The 15,657-nt window shown below is 53.3% G+C and overlaps 1 protein-coding gene across 1 annotated transcript in view; it reads right to left on the minus strand.

The window, feature by feature from the left end:
• Positions 1–15,657, minus strand: part of ARHGEF10L (Rho guanine nucleotide exchange factor (GEF) 10-like) — a 182,431-nt gene that overhangs the window by 1,870 nt on the left and 164,904 nt on the right. Inside the window, exons 28-29 of the mRNA XM_011934051.1 lie at positions 8,119–8,293; positions 776–898 (exon numbers count right to left, since the gene is read on the minus strand). Of these exons, the coding sequence (XP_011789441.1) occupies positions 776–898; positions 8,119–8,293 (298 nt within the window). The remainder of the gene's footprint in view (positions 1–775; positions 899–8,118; positions 8,294–15,657) is intronic.

Consider the following 15,657-nt stretch of genomic DNA (forward strand, 5'->3'; position numbering starts at 1 on the left):
TTTTTTTTTTTTTTTAAGTAGAGACGGGGTTTCACTACATTGCTCAGGCTGGTCTCAAACTCCTGAGCTCAGAAAATCCACCCGCCTCGGCCTCCCAAAGTGCTAGGATTACAGGTGCGAGTCACCGCGCCCTACCAAAGCAACTCTTCTTTAGCAGAAAGACTCAAGGTCTGCGCAGGGAGCTGGCCCACCCCCAGGGCTTCCGATCGGCCCTGCTCCCTTGCTGAAAGAGACCACAGTCATCATTCTCAGGGCAGAGGCAAAAGGGGCCCCGGGGCTCCAGGCATCCAAGCGTTGGGGGCTTCTCTAATCCTGTCCTTGTTCTCCTGGGCCCAGTGGCAGAGATCAGAGCAAACCTTCATCTGATCTATGCGAACACATTCATTTGCACAGGGACCCCACGAGGAGGCTGGGCCTGGCCCCAGAAGCGCTTAGTTATTTCTCTCTCTGGAGCCTGGACATCTTGAAACTGCTATGGGAAGGAGCAGAAAGGGCCAGTGGAGCCCCTGCCATTAGGCAGGTGTCTCAGCCAGGCCCCAAGCCACTCTTGTGTTCATCTGCCAGATTAGGAAACTGAGACTCGAAAAGGTGGGAGACTGTGGGGCTGGGACGATTCAGTACTACTGGCCACCATGCCACCTGAGATGAGAGGAAGCTGGAGACTGGAACCCCATCCCCATACCGATGAGGGCATAATACACCCTCCCTGCCGAGCCCCACTGGCCAGCTGCAGCTGACCACCAGGTCCTGCCAACATCAGCTCCCAAAGCCTCACCTGTGATCTTAGGGATGCCTTCCAGCCGAGGCACGGGCAGCAGGACGATGACACCCTGGTCAGTGCCCACCCAGAGCAGACCCTGGCAGATCAGGAGGCTGGTGACACATAAGTGCTTCTGGCCTGCAGAGAGAGACAGCGGCTGAGCAGTGCCCTCCTGGGGAGATGGCATGGGCTCTGGGCGCCACCACGAAGTGAGGGCATGGCACAGCGGGCTCCTCCCCTGAAACCAGCAAGAAGCTGGACGGTGGGGTGGGTAAGAGCTGGGGCTTTGGGGGCTAACCTGCCTGGGGTCTGGCCGTGGGGTCCTCCAGCTGGGCACTCCCCTAACCAGCCTCAGTTTCCTCCTGTGTAAAGTGGGGCTGCCGTGCAGATGCATTGGGGGAACACCACAGGCACAGTGCCTGGTCTATGTGCGCTCTCAATACACGGCGGCCAGGTCATCTGACACAAAGGGTTGTCCAAGGGCAACCCAAGCAGGGATCCAGCTGGCCAGCTACAAGCAAAACCAGGGAAGACTGGGGAGGTGCAAGCTTCTCAATGGTGTTGGTACAGATGGAAGGCATAAGGGCCGGGTAGGGCTCAAGAGGCATCCAGGTGGGTCTGCCGCAGCCCTCAGAGCCTGCCTGTGTGGATGCTTCTTCAGATGAGGTCACAGCACATCCTGCAGGCCCTGGGCCCAAGAGTGAAGCAGAAAACTGGCTGGTGGGAAGCAGCATGTTTCCAATGCCAGCCCAGATTCATCCCTTTTAGCTCTCCCCTCAGTGCTGTCTCTTCATTTTAGCAAGAATGGCAATGTCAGGGAGGGCGTGGGGGCAGTCCCCTGCTCCTGACAGAGAAGATGCCAGGTGTGGGCACGCCCAGCACAGTGGCCGAGAACAGGGCTCCAGAGCCAGGCGCGGGGCTCACACCTTGGCTCCGCCACTCTCCAGCTACGTGACCTGGGGCCCATCCTAAACTCCTCTGGGCCATGGTGTCCTCACTTGTAAAAGGGGACAAGGATAATACAGTCACATGTCACATAATGACCTTTCGGTCAACAACAGACCATGTATACAATGGCAGTCCTATAGGACCATATTTTTACTGTCCCTTTTTGATGTTTAGAACACAAATACTCTCCATTGGGTTAAATGAATGAACGTAAAACAACCCTGTGCCCACACATGGCACAATGGGCGTTATCTGCTGTCATCACTGCTGCTGCACCGTTGCCAACAATTCTGAGCAACGGGAATGGGCACAAAGGAGAGGCTGGGAGTGCAGGGGGCAGAAGGCTCTCTGAGGGTGCTAAGAGGCATGGAGTATAGGCTGCCAGCTCAGGGACAGACCCCCCACCACGTCACACACAGGGTGTACGGCTCTGACAGACTTCCTTGGGCTTCACTGGGCACCTGCCTTTCTAAAGGGCTGTCTCCTTCTTGCCCTAATCCTGCTGCCTTCTGGGAGAGGCTTAAGCTGCATTCCAGGAAGTTCCCACTTTCTGCTGCTTCTGGTCCATGGATCACACTTGAAAAAATACAGCTTTGGAGTTTCCAAAGCACTCGTATACCTGCTCTCATCTGACAGAAGCCTTGCAACAGCCAAGACGTACGCAAGACACAAATGCTGGCCCCATTTTCCAGGCACAGATGTTAAGGCTCAAAGAGGCCCCCAGCTGGTGAGTGCAGGGTGGGGTGGAGTTGAGGTCTACAGCTCACCACCGCCCAGTGCTTCCATCACCTCTCCCTCCTTGGGTGTGACACTTCAACTGCATACATGTGGGTGTATGTGCTTCCTCTGCAGTGTAGGCATGGAGAGAAATGGTGTGGCTCTCTCACCCCAAAAGGCAGGTTACTGACTCAGGGTACACCCAGCATTGCCTAACACAGTGTGCCATCCCATCAGCAATTCATTTACCTCCCAGATGCCTACTGCATGGCAGACACCACACTTGGTGCTGGGGGCACAGCTGGGACCATGTACACAGAGTCCTGTCATAAGGAGCAGACACTCTAGAGCTTTCTTTGATGATGGACATGTTCCCTACCATGCTGTCCAATTTGACAGCCATCAGCCATATGTGGCTTCCGAGCGCTGGAAATATAGCTAGTGGCACCAAGGGACTGAATGTGTTATTTTCTTTCATTGTAATAATGGCTACTGTAGTAGACACAGAGGCGTAGAGAGGAGATATAGAAAACAAAAACAGAAACAAGGGATGTAAACACCAGGCAGAGGATTGAAACAGGGCGATGGGGCAGAGCCAGTGGAGGATTCCTGGGTCTTCAGGCCTCTCTCTGCTTCCTGGAAGGATGGGGAGGCGAGGCTGCGAACTCCGGGCAACAAGGCAGAGGTGACCACACCAAGATCTGACCCGAGGCCCAGGAGACAGGGCATGCAAAGGCCCTGTGACAGGAACGAGCTCAGCCAGTCCACCGAGCAGAGTGAAGTCAGTGCAGCTGGGGCACAGAAGGCGGACTCCAGATGGTCAGAAGAGGGGATGGGTCAGGGCCAGGACTGGGGCTCTTAATTCTGGCTGCAGTGAAAAGCTACCGGAAAGCCTAGGCAGGGGAGTGGCATGACCCGATTTGAGTGGAACGTTCTAGCTGCAGTTGTGGAGGGTGGGAATAGGAGGAGCAAGGAGCCCAGCAGGGGCTCCCACAGCTGCCCAGGCAGGAAGGGAGGCAAGGAGAGCCCAACCTGTTCGAGACCTGTTTGGAGCAGAACGACAGAGCTGCTGGGAGAGGGGAGCAGGGGCAGAGCGAAGGAAGGAACCCAGGACAGCACTGAGGCTCCCCTGCCTGGAGCAGCTGGGTACATAGCAGTGCCATGGCCCGGGATGGCAAAGGAGCAGGTTTGGGGGTTGAAGCCCAGAGCTCCTGGTTGGATGTGTGGTCTGAGACATAAATTAGACACCTGAGTGGAGCTATCGAGCAGGCAGTGGGATTCGAGTCTGGCAACATGATGCAACCTCAAAAAATCACATTCATAGTGCCCATGCAATGTGGAAACACAAACCCGGCTGGAAGAAAAGCCCACTAGTGATTTACAGGCTTGGCAACAGGGACTATTTCACAAACAGTACCTGGGTGTCTGTGGAGCTGGGACTGTTTCCCACACCTGAATCCATTCCAAAAGTGAACGAAGGCTCACTATGATGGCAGCCTCCGGTCAGGCCCCCAGCCCTCCTGGAGTTGGCCAACATGGGAGGTTCAGGCCATGAGTTCCTTTCCTCAACACCTGACTTCTCTTCTTAGCCCTAGTCAAGGCCTGTGATGACCTTATTTTGTTGTTTGTTTACTTATGACAAGCTTTGTGAGGGCAGTGGCTTATCTGTGTGCTCATGGTTAACTCCCCAACTCCTGGCCAAGTACCTTGGCTCATGGTAGACTCTCAAGAAGTATCTGTGAATGAATGAGTAAATGGATGGATGGATGGACAGATGGATGGATGAAGGAAAGGAGAAAACTTGGACAAATCACTTCTCTCATCCATCAGTGAGTACTACAAACCTCCCTTGCTCAATTTTATAATTATTAGAAATACTAAATATATACACACATATGTACACATACAATATATACACACAACTGAGCACAGCTCTTAGCCCATAGTATACAATCAAAAATAGAGGCTATGAGGATAATGTTTACGATTATTAAAAGGATCTGGACGCTAATGTCTTAAGATCAGCTCCATCAGAGCCATAAACCCACAAGAACAATAAAGCCAAGAGAGGGGACAGTAGTGAATTTTTCATTCCACAAGCCTCATCGCCTCCCTCTCCAGGGCCCCCAGGGCACGGAGACTGGCAGGAGACCATTTCCCGATGCCCCTGCATCCTCTCGGCCCCCACTGGACGGCGAAACCGACAAATGGGAGGAAGGCAAGCAAGAAACGGAAAGAGATGCCGGAATTGAGAAATGACTTCATCTGCAGATCTCATTCTGGGGCCTTCCCCTCCCCCTCCACCTCAAGGAAAGAGCAAGACACTTCACAAACAGTCCGAAAGAAAAAAAAAAAAAAATTTCTAATGGTGAATAAATATTTTATCACAGAGACTTAATGCAGCAGTGTTCAACTCACCCAAGCCATCTATCTGGAGATATACAACTTTAAAAAGCTCAGGCTCTCAGAGAACATTTTATTAATGACCTGTCTGGTTAAAAGGAGGAGGGAGTTTAGGTTAAAAAATGCATTAATACCAGTCGGGTACTCGAGTGGAAGAAAGGGGTCAGGGGAAGGAAGCGTGATAAATTTTTAACACACCCTAAAAAAATCCACACTTAGTGGAGGAACAAATTTATTACTAATTATGCAATTATTTCATTTGGTGGTGTGGGGGAAGGAAAAAAATACTTAAAAGCCTTTTTAAAATATCTCTAATAAAGAATTTAAGAATCCTGCTGTGTTGTGCTTCTGCAAAGGCACAACATGGGGTGGATATGAAGCTGCCCCCCACGCTCTGGTCCCCAGCATGGTGGCTGGGGCTGGCTCTGGCTCAGGGAGCCAGTCTCAGATATGAGGGGTCAGGAGGACCTGGTCTGGCAGCTCCCCAGGGTTGCTGATTAGGAAAGTTCAGGCCTGAGGGAAGGAGGGAACCCTCGGGAAACCCTACACTCTGGAACCTCAGCCTATACCCAGCCCTCTCCAGGGTTCAGCCTCAGGGAGGTCTGGCAAGAGAGGGGTCACCTCTGTCTGCTCTGATGCAGCTGATGCGACAGGAATGGCACACTGACCTGGAGGGTCTTAGGAGGGGCAAGGAGTCCTCGTAAGAGATGCAGGGTGGGGATGCAGTAAAGACGATGATGGCAAATGTCACCATCATGGACTGCTGCTGGCTTGAGATGGGGTCTGTGGGCACTGTCCTCACTCTGTCTCATGCAACACCCACACCTGCCCTGTGGGATGGGGACCGAGGATGGGAAGCGGGTGCTTCGAGTGCTGCCAGTCAGAGCTGGAAGGCAGGGGAGCAGGGATTCCAGGAGGAATCCTGGTTCTAGGCTCTGGTGTACCCCACCCAGCATGGCCAAGCTGACTCAAATCTCAGCCCTTCGTTGTATGAATGGAGAAACTGAGGCCCAGGACAGGAACAAAACCGCCCAAGCCTACACAGTAAGTGTGAGGAAGCTCTAACGAGAGCCCGTGAGGCTGCTCCTGGCTCTGTCCGTATCAGCACTGCGATGGCAGACCAGTCATTTCACCTCCCAAGCCCCAGCTTACCCGGCCCTCAAATCATCATAACAACGAATGGCCTTCCTTCCTTAAAGGCAAAGAGTGAGTAAAGAAAACAGACGTGAAGGTGCGTGTGAAACACAGTGAGGTCAGGGTTGTACAGGCAGGAGGGGCTGTTCTCACTGCAGCTGGGTCTGTCCACACATCCTGCCTCCCACCACTTGATGAGCTTCACTCTCTCTCACTCTCCTCTGCGCTGACAAGATGAGATTCCAAAGATTTTTAAAAGCCCGTAAGATTATCCATTTCTTCATTGTTCCACTAACTTGAAATAATTTAGCTATCAGAGGAAATGTGGAGATAGTTCTGTGATACAGAGACATTTTTATCGTACTTAAAATGGATTGAACTTGTATAATGGCTAAATACTATGAAACAAGAAAACGAGGAAGGAGGGAAGGAGGAAAGAAGAGACAGAGGGAGGAATGGAGAGAGGGAGGGGGAAGGAGGCAACCCAAACACAGGTCCCACCAAGCCTCTCGCACACCCCAGGAGAACATGAGTGAAGGGTTCAGTCTCATCGGGCACCTGCCACCCTGCCGGCCCAAGACAGCCACCTTCCCAGCACGGGCAGCATTTATCCTCATAACAGTCCCGGAGCTGGGAACTACATCCCATCTTACAGAGGGATGAGGGGCTCCGGGAGATGAAGGGACTTGTCTGATACTACGCGATGGCCAAGCCAGGCCTCAAGCCAACTCTCTTTCCCCATTACACACACTAGGACGCTGGACTGAGTCTAGTCTCATGTGACTTGTGGTCCTGCCTCTGGTCCACTGCATGACCATGGGCAAGACGCCTGGCCTGCTGAACCAATCTCAGTGTCTGCATCTGGAACGTGGGGGCGATCCCTAGCTCACAGGGTTAGGGTGACATGAGATCCTGTACCTAAGCACCTGCGGCCTCATCACCTCAGGCCTGGGCAGGGTGGCAGTTATTACACCGTTGTGACTGCCATGGACTGTGTTGTTAGTAACCACTATCCCCGTGTGACCAGTTCAGACTCAAGGACCATCATGACTGGCTAAGAGGAAGCAGAAAACAGGCTGATTTCTAGGCCCTCAGGAGGGAGTTAGGGACCAGGCGCCTGGGGTAGGTAGAGGTCCCCAAGGCTCCTGGAGTGCTGGCTAACGTGACTGCCCTTGGTATGGCCTCAGAAGACAGAACACTCAACCCTGCTGGGCATACAGCTGCTCCCAGCCTCTGCCATGGCCCATCTGCCAGGTCCTGTGACAATCAGCTCCAGGCCCCTGCCTGCCACAAGAGCTGTGTTTCCCTGGCCTGAGGGCCCTTTGGCTCTCCCAGCTGCTGAACCCAGCACTGCCTGGGGCACTGGGACAAGACAGAGCCACTGCACCCTCCCACACTGGCCTCAGCTCAGTCTCTCTGGGGGAAGCTGGGCTAAGGAAGGAAGCAAGGTTAACTGATGCCTGCTGGCCCCGTAGGCTGCTCTGAAGCCAGCTGGGGTGAGGATGGGCATGGCGCCTGCATCTTGAGCAGCAGGTGGTAAGGAAGGGCTGAGAGCCAACTCCATGGAGGCCTTGGGGGCATTAGGTGAGCTCCAGCCTTAATCGTTCGCTGCCATTTCCACTTCATCTACACACAGCTATGCAGGAGGGGCCCCAGCCATAGCAGATGCCATCCAAACCCACAGACCAGAAGGCCAAGAGGGACATTTGCCTTTCTTAGAAAAACCTCCAAGGACAGAGACCACCCGTTGGCTTTCTCACTTTCCCATCACCTCATCCTGCAGGGAATTTGAGGCAGAATTGGGTGTTTGGTCAACCTGGGGAGTGGGGCAGAACAGAAAGACCTGGGTTCCTGCCCAGCTTGGCCTTTCCTTAGCAGCTGCCTGACTTTGGAGGGCCCACAACTGGGGGCCACTTCCTGAGCACCCCAGGGTGCTGTGAGGCGGTAGCTGGACACAGTGACAGGCAGGGGCTTTGAGATGACAGTCCTAGGCGTGAATCCCAACTCCACCACTTCCTGGGGAGTGCCCTGCCTTAAAGCCCCAGTTTTCAGGGCTGACGAGCGAAAATGGGATGGGCTGCCCAGGTCACGCCGCTACCTGGCCGTGGAAGGTGCTCTGTGACTGTCACCTCCCGCCCTTCCCGCGGCAGCCTTACCTGGCAGGAGGAAGGTGGTCCTGGTGGCAATGTTGATCTCTTGCAGATGCTCCAGGGTCTCGGTGTGGAAGAGGCGGATGGAGGTGCCGGAGGAGAAGGCCATCCAGACGCCGCTGCCCGCCTTCACCATGTGTGTCACGCTCACTGCCTCATCCTGGTGTGCCTCGAAGCTTTGCTGTGGCACAAAGGGAGGGGTGTCGGTGCTGGCTGGGTCTGCCAGCTGAGCCTCCCTACAAGGCCCCACCCCTGGGCCAGCCATTCTCACATTCTTCAAAAGCACAAGCTACTCCGGGCTGGAAAGGAACCTTAGAAGCCCAGTGGTGCTGTGTTGACCAAAGTTTAACAACTGTCAGGGAATCCTGCTTTGCAGGGTTTGCCAATTTCCATGGTGTAAACATTCTAACGTGGCCAGTTGCAAACTACCAACATGATATCACCGAGTGAGGAGCAGGAAAGACACGCACATGCTCACTCACAAGCCAATAGGACTAGGCACGGTCTAGCCACCCCTCAGAGCTTTACCTTACTAAAGGGAAAGATGGAGCCGAAAATCATGAAAGAAGAAGTTGTGGTTTACATAAATGATTTAAAGTGACAAAGGCAACTGACGGAATGACCAGGTAAGGAATGGGGGTAATATGGGCCAAATCCTCATCTTTCACAGCGAGGAGACAACAGGTAATGTCCCAAAATTGGTACATCAGGAAGCAGCAGAGTGAACAAGTTTGGGTCCTGAGGAAAGTGCCAGGTGGATTAAAAACAGAACAGGTGAAAAGCATTCTCTTCCAAAAAGCAGGACTGAGATAGGGATGGTGGACAAGCCTTTCAGGATAAACCACTCCATGCTTTTTGTTTTGTTTTGTTTTGTTTTGTTTTCTTGCAAATGTATGTACAATTTTGATCTTAAAACAAACAAAACCTTTTTTTTTTTTTTTGAGACGGAGTTTTGCTCTGTCGCCCAGGCTAGAGTGCAGTGGCCGGATCTCAGCTCACTGCAAGCTCCGCCTCCCGGGTTTACGCCATTCTCCTGCCTCAGCCTCCCGAGTAGTTGGGACTACAGGCGCCTGCCACCTTGCCCAGCTAGTTTTTTGTATTTTTTAGTAGAGATGGGGTTTCACCGGGTTAGCCAGGATGGTCTCGATCTCCTGACCTCGTGATCCACCCGTCTCGGCCTCCCAAAGTGCTGGGATTACAGGCTTGAGCCACCACGCCCGGCCCCAAAAACTTTTTTAAAAAAGAAGATACAAATGATTAGGCTTCCCCTCCACTGCAGGAGAAAGCCCAAGTTCCTTAGCTCAGCATTCAGGGCCCCAGTGCTGCCTCCACTCCTGCCCTTCCTTGTGGGCTCCCTATGTGTCAGGCCAGCCAATGCTCAGGACGCACCACACAGCCGCACCTCTGCTCTCACCATGACTTGCGCACAGTACGCACCGCTCCTCCCCAACTGTCCTCCTTCAACATCTGAAGACTCCACTTCAGGGTGGCGTCCTCAGTCCAGGAGGCAGGCCCCACCCCGCCAAGGACCAGCCACTTCCTTCTGAATGGTGCGCTCTGCTGTCTAGCCTGGAATACCTACACCATTCTGTGGCTGTGCTTGGCTACTTCCCACATAAGACTGTGGACTCCAAGGACAGAGCCTGAGCCTCACGCCCTTTAGTGTCCGTCCCCTGCTTGACACAGGGCCCAGCACAGTAAAATGTGGTCAAAAAATGAATGGATGGACATTTCAATTCCATCTACAACACTCAGATGTCACTAACTCAGGCACACCAGACTAGAAACAACCTAAATGCCCAAGCCTTGGGGACAGCCAGGTAACTGTGTATCCAGCTCTGTACCGTCCTCCCTGCATTTAAACTCGTGCTTACAGACACTGCATGACGGACACAGAAAATGTGAATGCTACAGAAAATGAAATTAAAAAAAAAAAAAAAAACCCACACCCAAAGCTGGGGGAGAAGAGGGACAGGCAGGGAGAGCTGCACCCTGAGGATTATTCCAGGAGCAGGATGGGGTACGTTTCCTCTTTTCCAGTTTTCTGGCTTTTCTCCTTTTTCCGTAAAGAATTTGTCCTGGGTGCCCAAGACTGCAGGAGGATCCTGGATGGGGCATTTATTTGGGATCTAACCTGCTATTAAATCTGACTTCCTCGGCAGCTTCACAGGCCCAGGCCTCAGTGTCTTCAGTTGTAAGTGCAGGCTGCTATGAGGATTACAGGGACCTGGGTGAGGAGAGCTTGGCACAGGCCCGGTGCCTAGTAGGGTCTCATTTATTCAGCAGATGTTCTGAGTCCCTACTATGTGCCTGGTATGGGTCTAGATGCTGGAAGCCTCGTGATGACTGCAAGACCCACTCTTGTGGGGCAAACGTTCCCAGGACAGGAGGCAATTAAAACAAAGAAAGATTACATCAGATAGTAAGAAGCACTGCACAGAAAACATACTGAGAGCCATTGACTGGGGTCAGGGAGGGTCTCTGTAGGAGGTGACATTTAGTGAGAGACCTGAATGATGTGGAGGAACTATCCCTGCGATGATTGGGAGGAGGGAGAAGAGCATTCCAGGCAGAGGGCACAGCAGTGCAAAGGCCCCGGGGGCAGGAATGAGAAGCAGAAGGACCCATGGTGGGGGCCACAGCAATGGGACTGGCCAGAGCAGGTAGGGCCAGATTGCACCAGGCTACCTTGGAGTCCATGGGGAAAAGTTTAGATTTTATTTGCCCACTGCGGGGGGTTGAGCTGGTAAGTAGCAGGGTCAGTTTTACTTTTAAAGAAGTTCAATCTGACAACAGTGCGGGGAAGGCTGGCTTCTTGGTTCAGCCCCCGAAGACCTCGTGTGGGCTTAGCAAGTGGAGCGGGAGGAACAGGACTCAGCTTCTTTTGCCCTGGAGGATGGCCCCAGCTCTTTCCCAGCTGAAATCACTAAGCGGTTTCCCACTGAGTTAAGGAAGCTTGTGAGGGGCAGGGGTCTCCGTGAGGAGCTGAGCCAATGAGCTCTGGGCTCATTCCTGATCAGAGTGTGGGGACCAGGAGGGCAAGACTGTGAGCTGTCCAAGGAAATTGCTTTTTCTGAGCCAGTCCCTGATGGCTGAGCTGCGAGTAGCAAGGATGGCAGGGGGGGCAGGAAAGGCAGGCTCCCCAGAAGAGGGGAGGGGAGGGGAGAAGAGACAGCAGTGTGGTTCCTCTCCCCAGGGTCAGGCTGCTCTTGGAGAGGGGGGGTTCTACTGCACAGCCCACCCCCGGCCAGGGGGACGCCCCAGAGCAGACGCTGTAGTTTCCTCAGACCGAAAGTTCACCGAAGGCAGAAGCGCAGTGTCTCCATTGGGTGGGGACCCCAGGAGAAATGACAGAATCTTGTATCAAGCTGGGCATGCTCAGAGGAAGCGAACTGTCTCCTCTCTCAGACTGGGGACTCAGGCTAAGGGCTCCGGAGGTATCGGGGCTCTCTTCCTCTTTTCTTAGCCACCCACTCCCTGCCCTCAGAGAAGGACCAGGTGCAGGAGGCTCAGAGCCTCTGACTTTTGGGAGGAGGCCACGCCTCTTCACAGCCTGCACAAAGTCAGGTTCAGTAGTCCATGCCGTGTGGGGGAGAGACCATGTCCCCATCTCTCTAGCCTTCCGCCCATATCTGCTGCCCACTACCCCGGCAGTCCTGGCTTTCAGTTCTCTCGTCCTGAGATGTACGCTCCTTCAAGGAAATACGCAGAATAGCTTTGTTTTGCCGAACCAGCCTGTAGGAGGAATCCAGGAGGAAGGAAACCTCCCACGAGGGCTTGCTGGGAAAAGCCAGCTGAGGCAGCATCAGCCCCAATCACAGATGAGGACAGTGAGGCCAAGGGGACCCTGTCAGCACCTGTCAGCGAGCGGCGGGGCGAATGGAGGGGGCAGCAGGACAGTCAGTGAGATCCGACATGCTTTGTCTGCAGGCTTTTCCAAAACACGGCATGCACCTCCTTGCTCACGGATGCACAAACATGCACACACTGGGAGAGGTATCTGCACGGTCACACGCATGCAGCCAGCCTCCCTCTCGACTCCCGAAGAAAGGTCAGAAGTACTTCCTGCCTCCGAAAAAGCCAAGCGCACTGAAACCCAGAGGCCTGGGACCAAGGAAAGCTGCACCTGAATCTGCAGCCAGCCAACCCTGTGTGCTGCTGTCAGAATCTAATTAAAAGAGAAGTCGGTGGTGGAAATCCAGGCTCATTTCTCCAGTGGCATAACAAGTCTGTCTCCAGGCCCAGAGGGCTTTGCAGAAGGCTTGTGCAAACCTGCCGAGCCCAGAGGGGGGAGGCGGGCGGGGGAAAGGGCAGGAATGAATAGGAAGAACAGCACAGCATCTCCAGCCCCAGCCCCAGTCCGGCATGTCTCAGTTACCTCTGGGCTCCTGGGTCCCCTCCTCATGCCAGGAGCCTGGAGTCCTGCCTGAGCCTCCTGGGCCCACAGGGCAGGGAGTAGGTGGAGCCAGAGAGACGTGCCAGCATCACAGGTCCCAGAGGGGGCTGAGGGACTAAGCGTGGCACCCGGGTGAGAGCAGGGGGCAGTGATCACCTGGGTGAGAGCATGGGGGAAGCCCTTGCTGCCCACTGATCTTGCTGCTGGCAGGCCATGCAGTTCATTTCATTTTCCAAATACAAGGTATCCACGTACCCTGAGAGAGCTCAGAATTCATTGTCAGAGGAGGCTGTCAGCTCATCAAACTCTGCTCTCCTCCCAGCCAGGAAAGGGTGAAACCCTGCTCACCCAGCACACCGATCCCAGGCCACGCACCTCCAGACCTGTCCCTCATCCTTGGCTGGTCTGGGAGGTCCAGGCGTGTGGGTTGGTGCGGTGAGGGGCTGTCCTACTCTCTAAGAGGCCTCTATCCCCTTCATCCCTGAAAAAGGCCACCTGCCCAGTGCTTCCTGCCCCCTCAGCCTCCATGATCCAGGCACAGCTATTTACTGGGTGAGTGCTCACCCTGCACCAGAAACCGTGCTGTTAGGATTATATACTAGAGCAGCTAGGATTATATACTAGAGCAGCCGTCTGCAAACAATGCCCCTCAGGCTACAACCAGCCTGCACCAGTTTTGGTAAATGAAGCTTTATTGGAACACAGTCACACCCACGTAGAAAAGAATCCATTGAAGTAGCTCAAGATCACAGCATTCCAACTGTACACCCCTGGTCCCTGCTGGAGGACAAAATGATCTGCAAGGGAAACCTGAACTTCCTTGGCAGGCTTGGAGGTGGTGGGGCAGGCACAGTGATTCTGAGCCTATGCAGTGGGACTGAGATACACGGATGTTATTGGGAACCAGGGTTTGTATAGATAGAAGAGAGTCCAGTGTGGAATGGCAGAGATGGGGGTAGACTCCAGGATCTCAAATCTAAATTAGAGATATCAAAACGAACTCTAACTCCAGAGTTCTTCCCTGGCCCTGTCCACTGAAAGAGCCTGAAGGCAATGACTCTAGTCAGGGCACCGTGGAGAAATACCTAGAACTTCTCACAGCTGAAAAGCAAGGAAGGGCTCAAAGAATGATGGGGATGTGTCCAAAGGACCTAGGAGCCAGCACGAAGGGGTCCCCACGGGGACCCCCATGAGAAAATATGACATCAAAAATAATAATGATGGTCCTGATTAGAGCATGCTGGATTTTTTTTTTTTTTTAAATCTAGGAATTTGTAGTGATAGTAAGGGCAGAGTGTGGAGTGGGGTCAGGGAAATCTCCGTAACTAGTGACAACTAGTCAATGCCGAAGGCATGGCAGAATTAAACAATGGTGAATTGGCAATCACCAAGGATGACCCGTGGATGACAAAGCCCCAGGGGAAAAGTTTGTGGAGGAACAGGATATTCACACAGTCTCCAAGAATCACCCAAAGGTGACTGAGTAATCACTGAGGGAAAACAGCATCTTTAGACTGAGAGATCCGGCCGATGCTACCCTAACCAAGTGATCAGGATGGGGCCAGCTGCTCTTCTTCCTCCCCGAGGACTATTGTGGGAGGTGCAGGGCTCCCCGGACCTCCGGCCCCGCAGCACCTGGCCAAATGCTGGCACCTCATCGGAAGGAAATAACCAGGCAATTCCAGACTGTGGAACCTCTATGAGACGCTGGCTTGGACTTCTCAACAAAGTCAATATCATGAAGAAAACAAAAAAGCAAAGGGATTATTCTAGATTAGAAGGAGACTTAAGAGACAAGAATACCAAAGGCTGCATGTGATTTCAGGCTGGATCCTGGATAGCATTTGCGGGAGTAGCTCTGACAGATATTTTGGGGACAACTGGGAAAATCTGCACCTGGACAGTATTTAGATAGCATCACTGCACTGACCTAAATTCCTGGGTGTGATATGCCATGCAATTATGTGGGAGAGACAAGAAGTATTTAGGAGTAAAGGGTAATGATGCCTGCAACTGACTTTTTTAAAAGTGAGTGTATGTCTCTGTGCATTATGGGGGAAGATTGTAGCAACATGTTAACAGTTCACTGGGTAAAGAATATCTGTGTAATGTATTATTCTCTCACCTTTCCTGCAGTTTGAAATTTTTCAAAGTAAAAAGTTATGGGGGACCTCGCGTAGTGGCTCACGTTTGTAATCCCAGCACTTTGGGAGGCTGAGGTGGGTGGATCACTTGAGGTCAGCAGTTCAAGACTAGCCTGGCCAACATGTCTCTACTAAAATTATAAAACTTATCTGGGCGCGGTGGTGGGCACTTGCAATCCCAGCTACTTGGGAGGCTGAGGCAGGAGAATCGCCTGAACCCGGGAGGCAGAAATTGCAGGGAGCCGAGATCGTGCCACTGCAATCCAGCCTGAGTGACAACAGAGTGAAACTCCATCTCCAAAAAAAAAAAAAAGTTATGGGAGAAAAGTCAAAGTAATTAAAAAAACAGAAAATGCTAGCAGGCAGAGGGGAGGGGTTGGGTCTGCCTCCTCCAGCTCCCAGATCCCCACTACCCAGTGACTCAGTCTCCTCTGTCATCTGTACACGGGGACAAAAAGAGAAATGCCTCTTGGGCACGGTGAGGATTCCAGGGAGAGCATTGGCACACTATGACCTGGAATGAACCCAGGTGAGCTGAGACGAACCCGTGTGTCCTGCCCCCACCCACAGCGCCCCTCCCTGCAGCCCCCTATCCACCCGCTGCAGGCGCCCACACAGTCAGTTTCAGGTGAGTGATACTGCTCCCAATAGTGCTGACACAGCCCAACCTCCAGTCCTACAATATTTACGTGTCTCCAGGTGACGCTTCCGTGCATGGTTTCCATAAATTCCCAGGGCGAGCAGCTCAGCACTCAAAGTCATTAGAGCTGAGATGTCGCCAAGGGGCTGGAAGGCTGGCTGGGTTCAGGGGCTCTCAGGAGCTGCGAGCTCCTGAGGAAATGGCAGGAGGCTGGCGGGGCTTCTACTTTCCAGGTACCCACCGTGTGTCAGGACTTTCCAGTGCCTGACTGGGCACTGTGCACACAGCGTCTCACCTCACAGAGACTTTATGAAAAGAGAGCAAACCAACCCCGGGTGGCCCAGATGGGCAGGGGCAGGGTGGGG

Source organism: Colobus angolensis, unplaced genomic scaffold, assembly GCF_000951035.1.
Source record: "Colobus angolensis palliatus isolate OR3802 unplaced genomic scaffold, Cang.pa_1.0 Scaffold130, whole genome shotgun sequence".
NCBI classification, from domain to species: Eukaryota; Metazoa; Chordata; class Mammalia; order Primates; family Cercopithecidae; genus Colobus; species Colobus angolensis.